Genomic DNA, 16,297 nt, shown 5'->3' with positions numbered 1-16,297 from the left:
AACTAGATTGTTGGGGGGAGGGTGGCAATGGGGGGAGGATGGGGAGGGGAACACCCATAAGGAAGGGGAGGGGGGAGGGGGATGTTTGCCCAGAAACCGGGAAAGGGAATAACACTCGAAATGTAAATAAGAAACACTCAAGTTAATTAAAAAAAAAGAACTTTATGCATAAAATGAAGTGTCATAATGTAGAATTTTTCGTGTGTTATATTATAATGGTCAACAAGATCATTTTAGATTTGAGATTCCTAACATAAGGACACTAAAACCATAATTCTATTTAATTTTGCATATCAAGTCACTGGAACCAGTCAGTCCTTTGTTAGATAAGTAATCTAACAAAGAGTAATTTAGAACAAAGAGTAATTTAGTTCTACAGAGATACAACCAAACTCTTAAATAAACCTTTGGACTAATTATATTAAAATTCTTGAATGCATTCAAGTGGTATAGGAGGGAAATACATTAAAGTCTGAGACTGAATATTACCTGCCTTATGAACTCTATATTTTGTACATTAAAAAAAATAGAATCCATTAAAAACATTTATAAAGCTGGAAAGATGGCTTGGTGGTTATATTCAGCATGAGGACCTAAGTTTAGATCCCCAGAACATACTTAAATTTATGCATGATGGTTTACATCTAAAATTCCAGTGTTTTTACTTGTAGATTAGAAGTGGAGACTCCCTAGAAATGCACATAGCACAGAACAGCTAGCTTGGTGAGAGTGGTAGTAAATAATGAAGACAATCTGACAGGCAGGCAGACAGACAAAGAAGGGAGGAGAAAGACTGCCTTCTCAAGTAAGGTAGGAGGAAATGACAGGTTAGGGTGTCCTCTGACGGCTGCTACATGCACATGGTAGCACTCTTGTGTCCATACTCATATATACAAATACACACACACAAAAAAGTTTAGAAATCAAGTGTTTCTTATACATACTACCTCCTAGATATACCTATATTTTCACCATTTTTCTAAGTTATAGTAGGTTACTCTAGAAACATAAAAGCTATAGAAGTCATACATGCATAGGTGTACACATGTATACACACACACACACACACACACACACACACTCTAAACATAGTCTTCAAATATTCAGAGATGCCCCTCAAACTCTTGTGGCTTGGAACCCATTCTGTGGAGAACAGAAAAACAAGCTCGACTAGCTTAGTTAAAGCTTTCTGGTACCTAGAGAGTATCTTGCTATCCCTCAGGTGAGATGTTCATTCCTCTTTCTCATCATGATTTATTCCAAAGTTTATAATCACAGCTAAACTGCCAGCTCTAAATCAAAGAACAGTTTTCAAATGTAACACAGCTCTGTGAGGACTCCTAAATCTCTCCCTAAAGCATACTTGAACTTTCCAGTGCTCCGTTGGGAATGCTCAGAAGACGCAGCACCACGGCTTGTAAGCCGCTTAAGTGAAAACATTATGATTTCAGTTAATTGGCCCATTAAAATACAGCTTTAAATAAAATTTGAACTATCCTTTGAAGAAGTTCATCCGTGACACCTATAACTGAATTCTTATCACCTTATATCTGACAGATGATAGAAATGTGTTTAAAAAAAAAAAACAAATGGGGCGATAAAGAAGCCGAAGATGCCACCGTCACCTGTCGAGCTCCTCACAAACCTTTGCCCTCTGCCCTCCTTCAGTGACGAGCTTTCTGTTCCATCCACTTGGACAGAATTTAAGCTGGCAAGATTTGTGAGATCTGAAGGAAAGGAGTCAAGCATCTACAGCCTTCTGCTCTTTCCTTTCAGCATTGCGTTCCCTTTGAAACGTAGGAAGCTGACACTCCAGGGTTGAAAAGCAAAGGTGCTGGTAACTCTTTCTACATCGAGAGTAATTGGATACTTGCGTGTCAAAGCACCAGCTCTCATAATGCCAGGTATCTGAACATCAATGGAAAAACACGTGGGTCAGAAGATAACCTACGAGTGCTGTGCTGCTTGATAGTTTTATCTTCTGAAGACTCATTTTGGAATTCATGGCGTTCTCTTGCAACCAAATGATACCTCACACGCATATTATAGTATGCTAATAATGTAGAGTAATGCAGCCAGGACCACTGGGATGGCAGAGGCTCATCTTTGAAGACCTAACAATGTGAGGGCCTCAAACAAATCTTGGTAAATCCATATACTATAAAAGAAGGTTCCTGAATCAAAGATCTGAGTCCAGAAAAGTTTTTTTTGAAGCAAAAAGAAGACAGAGGCAGTGATCAGACAGATACAAGTTGGTTACTTTGATGGAATCAGATGACAAATTTGTTCATGTAAGTCTCATACTATAAGAAAAAATATTCAAAGTTTATTCCTCAAAGCATAATAAAGGGTTATACTTAGTTTTTATGTAGGATGGAGAACTTTTTATTAATATGCTGTATATTTTGGCTATGGTGTAATGTTGTTCTGAATTAAGACATCACTGAAGAGACGAAGGCATTCTATGTTAAGAAGTTTTAATTTTATTCCTGCCTTAGATAATATATGTGCTATGAAGCATTGTAGATCCTCAACATTGGAAAATGATCCTGTATGCTTTCAAAATGGCCAACTTCCAATGGAATCTGTAGCAGTAATGAACTTATCAAGCACCTTTCTTCAGCCAGTGAACTTGGTCAAAGTTCAGCTTTCTCACGTTTGAATTTTGTATATTTAGAATAGATATTTTCCATTTCGTGGTGTGGTACAAGCATGTATTATATATGTTTTGGTGTTAATTCTAAAGCCTATCTAGAGCAATAGTGAAATGCTCAACACGTACTGATATGTCTCTTCAGCCGTTATTCTTTGATTTGACGGCAAGTGAGCTGGATGGAAAGCTATTTAACTCCTCTGAAAGTGGAATTAACCCCGAGATTCTATGTAAACCTTTGATTATCAGTATATGTCCCAGCAGAATTCTGATTGGCACAGTTTTATTTCAGAAGAAAAATGGGAGGGACAGGACAGCACTCCTCCACTTTGAATGCACTCGTTAGCATCCACACTTAGTATTGCAGCTATATCTCCTCAGGCGAGACTGAACTCAGAAGGTGCTCCGACTGCTAGCTTTGTACAGTAGGTTGAGTGAATCGGGCTGTCCAGACACTGAGTTAACACTGCTTCTGGACAAGCAAGAATGGATGTTTCTGGAAGGAGTGGGAAGTGAATTACCAAGCTAAAGGAAGAAAATATCCCCTTTCAATGCGAATGAGCATTACATCATCCTCGAGAACCTGAATAGGACGAAATGTTGGAGAAAGAACGAAATGTCTTTTGCTGTCTGGCTGCATGCCTGGGTTGCCTATGTTCTCCTTCCCTCAGGGAGGACTTTCATCACTGCTTCACTAGTTCTCAACCTTCAGACTTGGACTAGAATTTATACTGCTTACTCTTCTACTCCTGTCTATGAGATTATATCATTAGATTCCTTGGGGCTTCTGACTGTAGATAGCAATCAAAGCTTTTATCTCTTCTCATAATTGTGTGAAGTGATTCCATTCAGTGTTCCCTCCCTTCTCCCCTTCCCTTCTTACCTTCTTTTCTATCTCCCCTTTCCTCCCTCCCCTCACCTTCTCTCTTCTCCTCCCTTTCCATCCCCGTCTCTCCCCTCCCCTCTCCTCTTCTCTGTTGTATGCTGTAGGGTGTGTGTGTGGGGTGTGTATGTCTGTGTGTGTACGTGTGTGTGTGTTTGGTGAGTGTGAGTAGATGTGAATGTGTGTGTTGGTGAGTGTGTCTGTGTAAGTGTGTGTGTGTGTGTATGTGAATATGTGTTTTGAATACCAAGTTTTGTATCTACATGAACTCTCATGAAGACTTAAAAAAGCAGATCAGCTTTCTTACTCTTGCTCTTTGCTCTCTTCTCTTCCCTGCTCGTCCCTCTGTCCTTTCTCTCCCCACCCCAACCCTTTCCCTCTACCTGCTCATTGCCAGCATTTACTTCTTCCCTCTTCTATTCTTCTTCTCTCATTAAACATTTCCAAGTTTGAAAAATAACAGATCAATTTAAAAAGCAAAAACATTAATTCTGATGAGTTTATATTATTTTAAACTTTTTCCAGAAATTAATATGTAATAATTTCTGGTTTTAATTATTTATCTTATTTTTCAAGCTCACAGTATATTCCTATCATATTCTTTTGGTCCTTCCAGACCCCTATGTACTTTGTCCTGCGATCAAATTCAGCCTCTGTTTCATTGACTGTGGCTACATTCTTATATGCTCAGCATCCTGTCTCGTGGTGACTCTTTTAAGAACTGCAGATGCTGTGTCACGTGGCACAAATCCAGCACATTGTTCATGGCCACCTGTATCTTGTACCTTACTGTGAGCTAGTTCTATTTTGGCAGTGACCTGGGTTGGAAAGTGCGGTGTTTTAGATATGAAACGTACATGAAAGGCTATTGAATTTAAATGCCTGGTCTCTAGTTGAGGCTGCTGTTTGGGGAGGCTATGGAACTGTAAGTTAGTCGAGCTCTGCAAGAGGAAGCACATCAACAGAGTTGAGCTTTGAGAGTTCATACACTCACTCCACTTCCGGTTTCCTGTCTACTTTCTTTGCGCTGTTGAAGATGTGCACTCTTTGCTTCCAACTCTGGCTACCTGAGCTATGCCTCCCCCACCATTATCCATTCTCCTTCTTGATAAAGATCCAAAATAAACTGTTTCCTTCCTAGGTCTCATTGTGCTCGACTGTATGTTCTGCTATACTCCTTTCTCTCAGCAAAGTATGTTCAGCCCAGAGGTCCAGAATAAGAGATCATTAATATAACTGTGGATAGAACCAGGGATAAATAAACTCTAAAACAAGAGCCATACTTGGGCCATGACTTGCTTTTACCTGGTATATGAGCTAAAATGCTCTTATAGTCTTAAGGAATATCATCTGTTTTAAAAAATATTTAACAAAGATTTTATATAGCTTCTGACTATGACATCAATATTTACTTATTTAATTGATAAAATTATAGGAATCCTTGGATAATTAAAATAACATAAAAAACAGGTGCCTTTTTAGTCTTGACTGGTTAAAAAGGGGCTTATGACAGTTGACTCTCAAGCATAGAAGAAATAAAGTGATTTTGGCAATTTCTAACTGTATGGTGGATGCTTCAAGATGCATATGTTTCATTGCTGGGTAGGAAAGAATAGTTGAAGTTTATACAATTATACACTTAAATTGATGGTAATCTCTTCTCCTTTGCGCGTATGTAATACAAAATATGTACTTGGATTTGGCTTGGATTGATCTTATTTAGTTCTTATTTGTGCATTCCCAGCTAATGAATTCTTGTGTCAATGACACCATTAAATAAGGCAAATACTATTTGGTCGCATAGTTCCCATACCTCTGGGGCATCTCTCAGCACCCATCACACTGTTGCTGAGCCTTAGAACGAGAGGGTATGAGGTAAATTTAGAGCTGAACACTCTCCATTATTCTCTTCTTCTCTGCAAGTTGACCAGTTGTGAGAGTCTATATATAATTGTCATCTGTTATGAGAAGTTTCTCTGAGGAGGGTTACAGATGCACTAATCTATGAGTATAAAGATAGGACCTCAGAAGAGAGTTTATTACTTTTTTCATTCACCAGAATAACATCAGATCCTCTTCTTCAGCCAATGACCTAGGCACATTTTTATCCCAGTTAATTCCAGGAATGAGATTGTCTGTTGGAGAGTATGAGTCCAGTCAGAAAGTGGTTAGTTACCTCAACAACATTCATGCCACTGCTGCAGCCATGGATGTATTTGTATAACGTCAGTCATTATTGTAGCTCACAGAGTTCACAACCAGATGAGACTTGATTGCTTTTGTTTCCCTGTAGCCTGTGATAGAATCTTCCAGCATTGTGAATGCTATCCAGAAAGAATAAGGCCTCAATGTCAGTATCAGTGTGATTTCTCCATGTTCTAAAATTCAAGTATGCAATGTCTTCAGCACTAGAGTGCTATTATGAAAGTGCTTAAAATTAAACCTAATAGCCATAGGCCAAATTGAAAGACCCAGTTAGATAATTTCTGATTAACCTGAAAAGTATTACCACTAATTAACTGCTTTGCATCTATAAACCCTAAAATTTCCAAAAGACCAGTGTGTGTGTGTGTGTGTGTGTGTGTGTGTGTGTGTGTGTGTGTAGGAGGGACCACGGCATCAGAACCAATATCCATTAATCCCTGGAAATACTTTTCCCTGCGCACAATCAATCTGTTCAGTAGCTATTTGTCCCTTATGAGACCATAAGAAACAATATTATCAAAAATTGCTGATAGGGCCCAAGGTTCCTTCCTCTTTAGGTTAGATTGCTGATCCACTTGAAGTAATTGAGGAACTATGGTCCTCTTAATATGGCGATTTGAGTTGTCAACAAACCTAAGGCTTTACTCTGTATGCCAATAAGGAATACTGTTGAAGACCTCCATTCACTTCTGTTCTAGACATGCCATGGCAATTTAGTGAAAACCAATGGTTTCTGAGGGTAAAACACTCTGATGTCTGTTTTCACTAGGTTGCATGTTGCAGTACTACCTTGCTGTTTTTGTTTCACGGTCCCTTTGTGACCTCTGTCACTCAAATAGCCTACCTTTAAGTGCTTACTTCTACAGCAGTATTTTCTACTCCTAACTTTGGTCTCAGAGAATCAGTCACATCAGAAATCTCCAACAGTGTGGATGCTATCTGAAGGAACTCAGAAATTGGCACATATTATAAATCCCATATTTTTCCATTGTAGCATATCATCTTATACAAGAATGGGGAATTCTTATGCAAATATAAATCAAAGTAGCTCTCTCAGTCTATACCTGCAGGAATCTTTCTATTTGGTACAAAAAAGGAGGTTCTGAACTTGTAGTATTACTCAATCTAGGTCTCTATCAAAACACCATTAAATCAGTCTATCCTGTTTCTTCATTCCTCCTCAGCCTCAAACAGTACCTCATGGAATCTCAGATCTCTAATGTATATTTTTCCCATTCAACTAATCCATTGCGTCTACATTTAACATGGTACATTGAAGATAGATAAGGCAGCCCAGCTAGAATGCATTGCTCACATACAGGCAACAGTTTTTGGAAGAGCCGCTCTTCCAATTGCTCTGAACCCCCATGAAGACCAAGCTGCACATCTGCTACATATGACCAGGGAGGCTTAGGTCCAGCCCCTGTATAGTTTTTAGTTGGTGGTTCATACTCTGAGAGTCCCCCAAGGGTACAGTTTAGTTGACTCTGTTGGTTTCTATGGAGTTCCTATCCCCTTCAGCCACAACCCTTCCTCCTATTCTTCCGTTAGAGTCCCCAAGCTCCATTTACGGTCTTGCTCTGGGTGTCTATATCTGTCTGAGTCAGTTGGTGGGTGGAGCCTCTCCTGTCTGCATGCATAACATAGTGTTAGGGATTGGTGCTTGTTGATGGGATGGGTCTCAAGCTGGGCTGGTTATTGGTTGGCCATTCCCTCAGTCTCTTCTCCATCCCCCCCTGCCTGCATTTTTTGTAGACAGGGAAAATTTTCTGTTGAAACTTTTGTGGGTAGGTTGGTGTGTCTATTGCTCCACTGGGGTTCCAGCCTGGCCACAGGAGGTGGACTCTTCAGCTTCCTTTGGATGCCACCTTTTAAGCCTCATCAGCATGGAGAGGGGTTCTGAGAGAAGGGGTGTGTGGGAGTGGCAAAAAGAACAACTGAAGTCAAAATCCTGAATCCAAGCTGATATCCTCTGTTCTGCTGAGATGGCTTTCCAGGCTGCTGTCTCCCTCCTCCTGAAAGACCCCCGAAGGGAGCCCCCCACTCAAGTCTCGGGAAAGACGCGCACCCAGTAGGACACAGACACCAACTTGCTGCAATCACACGAGGAAGCTTTATTGTAAGCGAGATGAAACGAGAGCTCAGGCCAGCATGCTGGGGTCGAGACTCATACACCACACAGGGAGTAGAGGAGTTCGACCCCGACCTGAATTTTCACAGAGCTTATAAAGGAAAAAACCACAAACCAGGGGGGATCAGGAGGGAGGGAGGAGGGAAATTCCAAAACCATAGACTGCCCATACAGTTAGGTCATATGCTAGTCATGTGTAACACTAGGCAACACACCCAGGACTTTGTGACATTGTGATTAGGGGGTAGTGACATTTTACAGGGCCATTGGAACATTGTGGCCGGAGGCTATGGGTCATCGTGGCTGTTCCAGGAAACTTTTCATGCAAGAATGTTCCGGGAACCATTGTACAGCAAGGGAGGGGTGAAAAGTTCATGTTCTCACAGACCCTACTTCTTCTTTTTGGGTAGCTAGGCCCCTACTTCTTTTTTTGGGTAGCTAGGCCCCTACTTCTTCTTTTTTTGGGTAGCTAGGCGGCTTATTATTAATTTTTAATCCTTCATTCCCCACTTCTTCTTTTTCATCGGCTCTAATCTTAGAGCCATTGTTCATCCCATTGTAACTCTTGGTACTGTTGTCGCAGGACCAGTACCTGAACAGCACTCACTCTTTCTTTTATAAATGCCACCAGCCTATTGAGTATACATGGCCCGAAAGTAAGTAGAAGCATGAGAATTATAATGGGCCCAACTAAAGTAGAGAGGAGAGTGGTTAACCATGGGGACTTATTAAACCAACTTTCAAACCACCCCTGTCTGTCTTCTCTTTCTTTTTTCCGTATATCTAAGCGCTCTCTAAGTTTAGCCATCGAATCCTTGATCACTCCAGAATGATCAACATAAAAACAACATTCTTCTTTTAGAGCAGCACAGAGTCCCCCTTCTTTGAGGAATAATAAATCTAGTCCCCTTCTATTCTGTAGTACCACTTCAGACAGGGAGGTTAAAGACTCTTCTAGTTTAGTTATAGATTGTTCTATGGATCTAAGGTCAGTATCCATAGCTGCTCGTAATTCCTCATAATATTGGGGGGTCTGAATTAATGCAGCGGCCCCCGTACCAACTCCAGCCGCTATCCCCAGTCCCATGAGTACTGCAAAGGTCAAGGTGATAGGCTCTCTCTTCCAGCGACCTCGGTGATCAAACTCATCTACAAAAGAGCTATCATCATGATATAGGAGTCTAGGAACGAGTTGAACCAAAATACAGTAATCTTTGGAAGTATTGAAAACAGAAGTTGATACACAAGGAGTGAGACCAGTGTTGCAGGCCCATGCTGTGTCTAGGGGGGGTACTAGATACTGATGATTACCTTCCGTAGGCTGGACGGTTTGTGTTTGATTACAAAGGTGCTGTTTATCATGAGGTACCTGGCCTAAACAAAGTCCACTTCCTGAGACTGCTGTTAGAGTTAACTTTCTGTTTTCCCCCCAGGGGCATTGAGAGGAGTCTGTTGTTTTGTTGTAACCCCTGGTCTGAGCAATACCTTCATAATATGGGGGGCTAGAGGCATAGCACAACCAACAAGACTGAGTAACGTTAGGATTGGTACGATTCAGGACCAGGAATGCCCCTTGTATTAAGCTAAACAGACGATTTTCAGTGTCCGGGGGTATGGGAGTATTTGAAGTGGAGGGAGGTTCTTTAGCTAGGACATTAGGACCTACAGGTTGGGCTGGGGGGCTACTGAGGCTTAAGCGAACCATGACTGATGATCCAGGCTTGTTATTATAGTCATTAAAAACTACCCCCCATCTCATGCCCCTCATCCATGTTTGGGTATCATAATTTTTACCAGTGTCTGTAAATTTGATCCAAATTCTATCTAAATCAGCAGAGCGACAGTCAAACCTTTTATATGGTTCCATTATGACATACCTCCCTGGCCCAGAGTTTTCAAAAGAAAAGGTAGCCCTGTCATGAGTATATTCGCTGTCCCATTTCCAGTCACCATCATTGGAAGAAACACAACTCCATTTAGCACAATAATGTGAGGCTGGTCCCCCACATATAGTCTGCTTATTATGCTCTGGGCAGCAGTAAAACCCATAGCTTCTTACTTGATTAGGGGGAATGGAAGTGGGGATAATCTGTTTGAGGCAGAAAGCTAGGTCAGGCCACCATGTCCCTGGCGGTGCTATTTTGGAAGTGGTGAATAAAACCTGATCCAGAGCAGGACCAAGAACCTGCCAGGTTAGAATTAAAGGCTGATGTGGGTTGTAATTTGGTAGGTAAACCTGACCTGAGTGAGGAGCAGCCTTAACTGAATCATCTGGTGGGTGCTCACGGTCAGGCCTGGTGGTTTTGGCGTTGGGAACACGAGTAGTAGCGGGGCCTCGGCTTGCATCAGCAGCAGCAGCGACGGCAGTAGTAGCGGCGGCTTTGGTGGCATTGGCGGCGGCAGCGGTCTGGATGATTTCCGGTTTCGATGGCGTGGGTTTCGGAGGCATGGGTTTCGGGGGCGTGGGTTTCTTAGCTGGCATCGGAGGATTCGCAGCTCCTATGTGTCCTGGCCATATTCCTGCATCCTGGCTCTTTACCTCTGCGGCACAGGCGAAGCTTAAGAGGATTATTAGTAGTTGCCACCATCCAGTTGTTGTCTTCATTTTGGCTGGGTGTCTTCTTGACGTGGGAGGCGTGTATCCAAGCAGCGATCCCATCCACCTTTACTGCCGTGGGGGTGGTCAGCAACACCAGATATGGTCCTTTCCACCGAGGCTCTAGGGTGCCAGCTCGATGTCGTCTGACTAAGACCAAATCTCCAACCTGGAACCTGTGGGGCACCTCTGAAGTTCCCGGTGCGTAGGCTTCTTTTATCTGGTCCCAGATCTGTGTTCTGATGACTTCCAGAGCCTTTAGATGAGTAAACAAAGCAGAGGATGAGGAAGAGTCGGCACTGGGATCCAATATCCCACTGGACTCAGTCAAGGGGGGCGGTCCCCCATGGAGAATCTCATAAGGAGTGAGGCCGAAACGTCCGGGTGTGTTTCGGACCCTAAGAAGCGCAAAGGGAAGGAGAGTCACCCAGTCTTTACCACCGGTCTCAATGGCTAATTTAGTTAGGGTCTCTTTTAGAGTTCTATTCATTCTTTCTACCTGTCCTGAACTCTGGGGTCTATATGCACAATGTAATTTCCAATCTGTCCCCAGTTGCGAGGCCAATCCCTGACTTACCTGGGCAACAAAACCTGGCCCATTATCCGAGCCGATTACCTTGGGTACCCCAAACCGGGGTAAGATTTCTTCAAGAATCTTCTTGGCCACCACCTGAGCAGTTTCGGATTTTGTGGGGAAAGCCTCCACCCATCCTGAAAAGGTATCAACAAAGACTAATAGATATTTATTACCATATTTTCCTGGCTTTATTTCAGTAAAATCCACTTCCCAGTGGACTCCTGGTCGGTCTCCTCGTCTTCTTTTTCCAGGTTCTTGATAGGGCTTAGCGGCGTTAGTAAGTGTACAGGCCTGGCAAGAGTCAACCACCTGCCTAATTGTTGAATTTAAATTTAACACATGGTATTTAGAAGCTTTGACAAGTTGTTTTAGTTTATCTGCCCCTAACTGAGTCAACTGGTGCAGTCTCTGAACATAACTTATTCCTTCTTTTGTTGGCAGGATCACTCGCCCATCCATAGTCCGCGCTACCCCATCAAAGCTGAATTCTTGAGCTTGTTTTCTGTAAACCATATTTTCTAATATTTTAAAATCATTGGCTGAATAAATGTAGTTAGAGTCATCAGTAACTGGAGTTTTTACTGGAGTCTGACTCTTTTCTGCTAATATTGTTACCTGCTGGGCCACCTGTTTTGCCACGAGGTCCGCCATTTGGTTCCCTTTTGTTATAGGATCTTCTCCTTTTTGGTGACCTGGACAGTGAATAATGGCCACCTTCTTTGGCAAATGTACTGCCTCTAAAAGGGCTAAAATCTCTTCTTTGTTTTTGATGTCTCTTCCCGCCGAAGTGAGTAGCCCCCTTTGCTTGTAGATGGCTCCATGTATATGGGCTGTAGCAAAGGCATACCGGCTGTCGGTATAAATGTTAATGGCCTTACCTTCTGCCAATCGCAAGGCCTGAGTCAAAGCCACGAGTTCGGCTTTTTGAGCTGAAGTTCCTTCTGGAAGACTACTTGCCCAGATTACCTGTTTTCCATCTACCACTGCCGCTCCCGCTCTCCTTTTTCCTTCCACCACAAAACTGCTACCATCTGTATACCAAGCAGGCACACCTGGCCATGGTCGATCAGTCAGGTCCTTTCTTGTTCCGGTTTCTTCCGCCAAGATATCGACACATTGATGTATTGGGGTGGAGTTATGTATCTCAGGGAGAAGAGTAGCAGGATTAAGAATGGCAGGTGGGGCGAAAGTCACTCGTTCATTCAGTAACAGGCTCTGATAGTGAGTCATCCGGGCGTTAGTCATCCACCGGTCCGGGGGCTGCCGCACGATACTCTCCAGAGCATGGGGAGCAATGACAGTCACATGCTGACCTAGGGTAAGCTTGTCAGCATCTTTAACAAGTAGGGCCACGGCAGCAATGGCTTTTAGGCAGGAGGGCCATCCGCTGGCGACCGGGTCTAACTTTTTTGACAAGTAGGCTACCGGGCGTTTCCAGGGCCCCAGAGCCTGAGTTAAGACCCCGCGGGCTACCCCAGCCCGTTCATCAACATATAAGGTGAAAGGCTTAGTCAAATCTGGCAAGGCCAGAGCAGGGGCTGCCAGTAGTGCAGCTTTTATGTCCTCAAAGGCTCTTTGGTGCTCCTCGGTCCAGGTGAATGGGACCTTTTCTTTTGTAAGAAGGTACAAAGGGGCTGCCAGTGTTGCGAACCCCGGTATCCAGAGTCTACAAAAGCCTGCCGTCCCCAGAAACTCACGTACTTGTCGCGGAGTGGTGGGGGTCGGGATCTGCATCACAGTTTTCTTTCGAGCTTCGGTGAGCCACCGCTTTCCTTCTCGGAGAGTGTATCCTAGGTAGGTCACCTCAGTGCGACACAGCTGAGCTTTTTTAGCAGACACCCGGTACCCCAACTCACCCAATTCATTTAGGAGCCTTTTGGTCCCCTCACGACACAGTTCCTGGGTTGAAGCAGCAAGCAGTAGGTCGTCTACGTACTGCAAGAGAGAAATCTGGGGGTTTTGTGCCCTGAAAGGCGCAAGGTCTCGATGGAGCGCCTCATCAAAGAGAGTAGGGGAATTTTTGAACCCTTGGGGCAGCCGTGTCCAGGTCAGCTGGCCAGTGTGTCCTCCTTCTGGATCTCTCCACTCAAAAGCAAATAGTGGCTGGCTGTTGGGATGCAACCGAAGGCAGAAAAAGGCATCCTTTAAGTCTAAGACAGTGTACCAAGTCCGCTCTGGTGGTAGGGAACTTAGTAAATTGTAAGGATTTGGAACCGTAGGGTGGATGTCCTGCACCCTTTTGTTAACTTCTCTTAAATCCTGTACTGGTCGATAATCATTAGTCCCAGGCTTGCGTACAGGCAGGAGAGGAGTGTTCCAAGGAGATTGGCAAGGCACTAGAATCCCTAGTTGTAACAGTCTCTGAATATGTGGCCGGATGCCTTCTTTAGCTTCCCTACTCATAGGGTATTGTTTGACTGAGACTGGAGAGGCATCGGCTTTTAATTCTACTACTACTGGCGGTACTTGCTTGGCTAACCCCATCCCTGTCTGCTCCGCCCAGACTTCGGAAAAAGCAGACAGCCACTCGGGGGCTAGTAACTGTTTGGGATTCTGCTCATGGAGGCGGTATTCTTCTTCTAAACTTAAAACCAAACATGCAACAGGGGCCTCTTCCCAGGTTACTTTCGGCCCTTTTGAGGTGAACTGTACTTGAGCCTTAAGTTTGGTTAATAAGTCTCTTCCCAGTAGGGGCGTGGGGCATTCAGGAATCACAAGAAAAGAATGAGTCACTTGGCTTTTCCCTATATCTAAAACTCGTTTAGTGGTCCAGGGGTAAAGTTTACTACCAGTGGCTCCCATCACCATAGTCTTCTTTTGCCCCAATTGTCCCAGTGGCTTGGTCAAAACTGAATGTTCTGCTCCTGTGTCTACCAAGAAATCAACAGGAGTCCCCTCCACAGAAAGAGTTACCCTAGGCTCGGGGAGGGGAGTCGAGCCCCGACTTCCCTAGTTCTCTTCAAAGGCCAGCACCTTGGGTCCTCTTTGTTTCTTTTTAGGACAGTTTCTGGCCCAATGTCCTTTTTCTTTGCAGTATGCACATTGATCATTTTCGAGCTGCAGTCTTTTTCCTCCCGGAGGTCTTCTTGCTCCGTTGCCCAGGTACCCTGACTGTCCCTTCTCTATCCTTTTGTCACCTACTACTGCGGCCAAAATCTTAGTTAAGTTCCTCTCCTGCCGGCGATCACGCCGGTTCTCTCTCTCCTCTGCCTCTTTCTTTTCTCTCTCTTGTTTCTCTTCCTCTGTTTCCCTCTTATGATACACCTTCTCTGCTTCTTTTACTAGATCTCGCAAAGTGTAGTCCTGGAGCCCCTCTAGCCTCTGCAGCTTTCTTTTAATGTCCGAGGCAGACTGCCCAATGAAAGCCATGGCTACAGCCGCTTGCTGTCCCTCCGAGGAGGGGTCAAACGGTGTATATCTCCTATAGGCTTCCATCAGTCGCTCTAAGAAAACAGAGGGCGGCTCTGCTGGTCCCTGAAGAACTTCTCTTACCTTAGCCAAATTAGTGGGTCGCCGAGCGGCCCCTTTGAGCCCCGCCACTAGAGTCCGGCGGTATACTGTGAGACGCTCCCTACCTTCCGCAGTGTTGAAGTCCCAGGCTGGGCGGGTCAAGGGGAAGGTTTCATCTATAAGATTGGGGAGATTAGTGGGGGTCCCATCTGGTCCGGGGACATTCTTTCTGGCTTCCAACAGGATCCTCTCCTTCTCCTCTGTGGTGAAGAGGGCCTGCAGGAGTTGCTGGCAATCATCCCAAGTGGGCTGATGGGAAAACATAAGGGACTCAAGAAGCCCAGTCAAGCCCGAGGGATTTTCTGAAAAAGAAGGGTGATTAGTTTTCCAGTTGTATAGATCAGCTGAAGAGAAAGGCCAGTACTGCAAAGGGACAAGTTCATCGGGGCCTGGCGGGGGGCCACCAACATAGGCACGGAGGGGCAGGGCAACAGTGAAATCCCCTTCTGGGCTGCGGCCTCTCCGGCTCCGTGTCCCCGCCGCAGGCCCCTCCACCCCGTCCCTCTCGACAGGTGCCGGGACCGGGGGTGCAGATGGTCGAGGCAGAGGATAAGGGGGAGGCTGTGGCTCTGTCCACAAAGGGTCCTCGATCTCGGGGTAGATCTTCGGAGGTGCCGAAGGGCCTGCCGATGGTTGGGTCTGCTTAGGTTTAGCTGCCGCTACCGCCACCGTCACTCCGGACCCCATGGTCCAGGGCTTAACCCAAGGTGGGGGATTCTGGACCAGGTCCTGCCAGACGATGATATAGGGGATCTGGTCGGGATGTCCTCCTATTTCCTGAAAGATAATGCGCTTAACAGCGAGAACAAGAGACAGGTTAAAGGCTCCCTCTGGTGGCCATCCTACCTTAAAGTCCGGCCATTCGGATGAACAAAAAGTCTGCCAGGGTCCCTTCTTAACGTCTACTGAAAAATTGTGAGCTCTAGTCCTTACTTCAGTCCAGTGATCCAGAGTCAAAGTCAAAGGAGTCGTTACTTTCTGTCCCATGTCGAGCTCGACAACACACACCACACACACGAGCACAAACAAAAGAGAAAAAAGAAAACAAAACCGACGTCGACTTCGTGTCGACCAGAGGCACTGAAACTGATCGGCAGGTTGCAGACCTTGCCTAACAAACCGGTCGTCAAGGAGTAAAGTCTCCTCTGGACCTATCAGATGGGGTTCACCAGGCGTCCCTGGTCCCCCCTTGTGTCCTCCTGGGACGTCTCCCAGGGCGAACGGACGGTGGATACCTGGACACGTCTATCCCTATCCACCCCGCTCTCCTTCCTGGAGCGCGGTCTCACTGAGCGTCCGCAAAACCGAAACAGCGATCGCACCAGATTCCCAGACAGAACACAGACACGGACACAGACACAGCGCTGAGATAAAACAGAGAATCTTACCTCCAAGTGGGTCTAGGACCCCTGGGTGGTCGTGCAGATCCCGGACGAGCCCCCAAATGAAAGACCCCCGAAGGGAGCCCCCCACTCAAGTCTCGGGAAAGACGCGCACCCAGTAGGACACAGACACCAACTTGCTGCAATCACACGAGGAAGCTTTATTGTAAGCGAGATGAAACGAGAGCTCAGGCCAGCATGCTGGGGTCGAGACTCATACACCACACAGGGAGTAGAGGAGTTCGACCCCGACCTGAATTTTCACAGAGCTTATAAAGGAAAAAACCACAAACCAGGGGGGATCAGGAGGGAGGGAGGAGGGAAATTCCAAAACCATAGACTGCCCATACAGTTAGGTCA

General features: G+C 45.0%; 1 protein-coding gene across 1 annotated transcript; it reads right to left on the bottom strand.

Moving 5' to 3' along the window:
• Positions 1–7,831: 7,831 nt before the first annotated feature.
• LOC120099849 (uncharacterized) lies at positions 7,832–15,542 on the bottom strand. The gene has a single exon (XM_087601222.1). The coding sequence runs from the start codon at positions 15,540–15,542 to the stop codon at positions 13,995–13,997; it is 1,548 nt and encodes a 515-aa protein (XP_087457348.1). The 3' UTR covers positions 7,832–13,994.
• Positions 15,543–16,297: the final 755 nt, after the last annotated feature.

The sequence above is a fragment of the Rattus norvegicus genome, chromosome 1 (genome assembly GCF_021556685.1).
Source record: "Rattus norvegicus strain SHRSP/BbbUtx chromosome 1, alternate assembly SHRSP_T2T, whole genome shotgun sequence".
Taxonomy (NCBI): Eukaryota; Metazoa; Chordata; class Mammalia; order Rodentia; family Muridae; genus Rattus; species Rattus norvegicus.
The sequence above is the reverse complement of the archived record's forward strand: the minus strand, read 5'-3'. Positions and strand labels throughout refer to the sequence as shown.